This window comes from Fusarium proliferatum, assembly GCF_900067095.1.
Source record: "Fusarium proliferatum ET1 genome assembly, contig: FPRO_scaffold002, whole genome shotgun sequence".
In the NCBI taxonomy this organism is placed as follows: Eukaryota; Fungi; Ascomycota; class Sordariomycetes; order Hypocreales; family Nectriaceae; genus Fusarium; species Fusarium proliferatum.
In genome coordinates, this window is record NW_022194791.1 from 33,438 (window position 1) to 36,650 (window position 3,213).

The 3,213-nt window shown below is 56.7% G+C and overlaps 1 protein-coding gene across 1 annotated transcript; it reads right to left on the reverse strand.

The window, feature by feature from the left end:
* Nucleotides 1-297: 297 nt before the first annotated feature.
* Nucleotides 298-2,879, reverse strand: FPRO_03854 (uncharacterized protein; the record flags this gene model as incomplete). The annotated part of the gene is made up of 2 exons (XM_031225888.1): nt 298-389; nt 449-2,879. The coding sequence occupies 2 exons, from the start codon at nt 2,877-2,879 to the stop codon at nt 298-300; spliced, it is 2,523 nt and encodes an 840-aa protein (XP_031076479.1).
* Nucleotides 2,880-3,213: the final 334 nt, after the last annotated feature.

Below are 3,213 nucleotides of genomic sequence, written 5' to 3' on the forward strand. Positions count from 1 at the left end.
TTGACCCAGCGGAGAAAGGCCTTGGCTGTCTTCTCCTTTGATGCTGTCTGCAGTGGTGGCATCTCTTCTTGTTGGAAGCGTTTCTGGAGGAGCTTAGGACGCCTGCACGAGACAAGAAGCTCATCTGTGCGTCGGAGTCGTGTTCTAAAGCTATTTTCTGCCTGTTGATACCTTCGCTTTATGAGATCGTGGTAGGTAGGTTGACGGGTTGGCAACGTTCTCCGCACAAGAGGATGAGCGTCGTCAAGTGATTTGAGCCGCGCGGAGAATCTCCATCGCCGTTTTTCCAAGAGTTGATCAACTGGCGGTATGCCGCTCTCGTGGTGGAGGATGGTGATGGGCGTCGTTTTCCAGATGGGCAGTATGGCTCTCATGGACTGGTGTAAGGCCTTGTTCATTCTTTGTATGAGATGTTGATTGCTCGATGGCGTGTCTCTATTAGGCTGACTCCATCGCGGTCTGGTGGTGCCCGGGTACCAGGCTTCAGATCCATGCAATAGTACCGGCTCGACACAAGCCATGACGGCACTTCGCACGGCGCTTGGGAGAGGGCCGTGTATCGTGTTGGCGAGACCCCGTAGATGATAGGCGACGGCATGCGCCTTGGCCGCCCACTTTTCGACGTGAACGCGGAACGATAGCCTGCTGTCAAGCCAGATGCCGAGCCAGCGTATGGCTGGCTCGGGGTGCTTCTCGACATCGCCGTGGCGTATAGCCGGCGTGGTCCTGAGTTTGCTGCGAGAGAAGTGCATGACTTCGGTCTTTTTCGGGTCAAACGAAACGCCATTTGCTGCACCCCATCGAACCATCTCGCCGATGGAGCTGGAGGCCGTTGCAGTGGTTTCATCTATTGTGTCGCCTATAGAAAGGATAGCCGTGTCGTCTGCGTAGCCGAAGCGGCCCTGAGGGTTGCCTAGTCGGTGGATTGGCTCAGTGTAGAGCAGGAAGAGGATGGGCGATACTGGTGAGCCTTGAGGCAGTCCACACTGGAGAGGAGCGAAGGGCGTGAGGGTGTCTTGATACCTCACGCGGGCTGAACGATCCTTCATGAAGGACTCAGCCCATCTGACGAGATGGTCGGGCCAGCCCTGTTCACGGAGACGCAAGACTAGTCTCTTGCGCATGACGGTGTCGAAGGCACCTTGGATATCCATCGTGACCAGGGTGGCCACCTTCTTGCGTGCAAATGCTTCTTCGATATCGTGGATCAAGGCGGTCACCAGGTCTGTTGCCGACCTTTTGGGGAGAGCGCCCGCCTGTTGTGGATGAAGGACGCCATAGTGAACAGCTGCCCACGCCAAGCGGCGAGCGATCAATCTTTCCAGCCCCTTTCCGAGACAGGAGAGCAAGGAGATGGGTCGCCATGCCCCTGGCTTTGTGAGGTCTCGTCGTCCCGGCTTCGCGATCATGACCACCTCCGCCTGCTTGAATGGTTCCGGGTGATGACCCAAGGAGAGGCACCTTTCGAACAAACGACGGATATGCGTCCCGACGATGTGCCACACGGCTTTGAGAAGATTGACGGTGATGCTATCCGCCCCAGGGGAAGTATTGCCTGTATGGATAGTCGCATGCTGTGCCTCGTCTAGGGAGACTTCGGGTGAGAATGTGATCGATCGAGGAGGAGAGACTGGTGTCCAGGGGTCTCCAATATCGTCATCAGAAGTTCGGCGTTCCAGTAACGCTCCCCGAAGTGCGCTCGCCTTGTCCATCTGAGTTTCGTATACAGCGTCGTCGACCTGCAGGGGAGGCGGCTGGAAGGGCCCCGGAGATTTCAGCCACCGGACGGTCTTGAAGACAGCACTGCTGCTGGAGAAGCTATCGATGAGTTCCCGCCAGTACTTTCGTTTTGCTCGGCGGACCACGCGATGAAAGTCTCTCTTGGCGATCTGAACATCCTGATTGAAGCTGAGGGGGTGCCTCCTTCTGATGGCCCGGAATGCAGCCGCGGCACAGGCGCACTCTTCTGTCCACCATGGAGCTGGGCAGCCACCTTTCCGTGAGGGCCGACCCACTGCCTTCGCTGCTGATGTTAGCAGATTTACAAGTGAAGACGCAAGATTGTCCAGCTCCGCGGGCGTTGAATCTCTGAGGGGGATCTCTGTGGCTCCAAGCTCTACGATCTCGACGAATCGTTTAAGCTCATCTTCTGTCGTCACTCGAATCTTGCCCGGCTGTAGTGGAGCGGGCTTTATGTTGGGGAGAGTCAAGCTGAGGGTGAAGTGGTCGGAGCTAGTGGCGAGATGGTCCTCAACAGTGGCTTCAGCAAGTGGGATGTTGGCAAAAGCGAGATCGATTGTGTTGCCGTGTGGGTTTGTTGGGATATCTAACGTGTTAAGCAGGTCGATGTCATTCTCTGATGCCCAACCGGCAATCTCTTGGCCGCGGTCCGTAGTCTGCCCTGTCTGCCAGCTTCGATGTCTAGCATTGAAATCGCCAGCGACGAGGCAGCGTTCCGGGACAGGCCATCGAAGCAGCGTGTCAAGGGCATCCCTTTCGTCGTTCTGGCGGTAGAAGTTGACTACAGTCACGCCATTGATTGTGATCCAGAGAATATCGCGAGTCTGGAACGGTCGTATCTGGTCAGCGAGAAGCCTTGGGTCTCGTCGGACATATGTCATCACTCTAGGTCGAGTATCGTTACTGTCCCAGGACTCTACTGGCGTGAACGTGTCGTAAGCAGGATGGGTCTTCGTCAGGCAGCGCGTTTTCGTATGGGCTGTCCACGGCTCCTGCAGGAGCACGATGTCATATCGTTCCGAGTCAGCCAGTGCCAGAGCGCAGTCGTGAGCCGGAGGGATCTTGCCGACATTGGCCTGGAAGACCTTGAGCGGCTTCCTGTCGTTCTTTCGTGTCTGCGAATATCTATTCCTGGTCATGAGGACGAGTAATGAGTACAATTCGACGCTTTCGTGGCGAGCCTGGTCTAGGATGCTCGGGCTCCTCCATTTCATAACCCGCCCTGGGGGCGGTGGCCACCATGATGCACGAAGGTGCTCGTGACGCGGCCGGGCTCGAGTCTCGAGCGTCTGGACGTTCGTCTGCTGGGGTATCGTCCCTCAGCAGCTCGGTCGTGTCTTGTCGGATTTCTATGTGGGATTCTGGTTGTGAATCCAAGTGACGTTGTCGGTACGTCTCAGCGCCCACTATTCTGATGTGTTCCCGTTGTTCTTTGCTGAGCCGGCGGAGGACGCCACGCACTTTCTTCGGCCG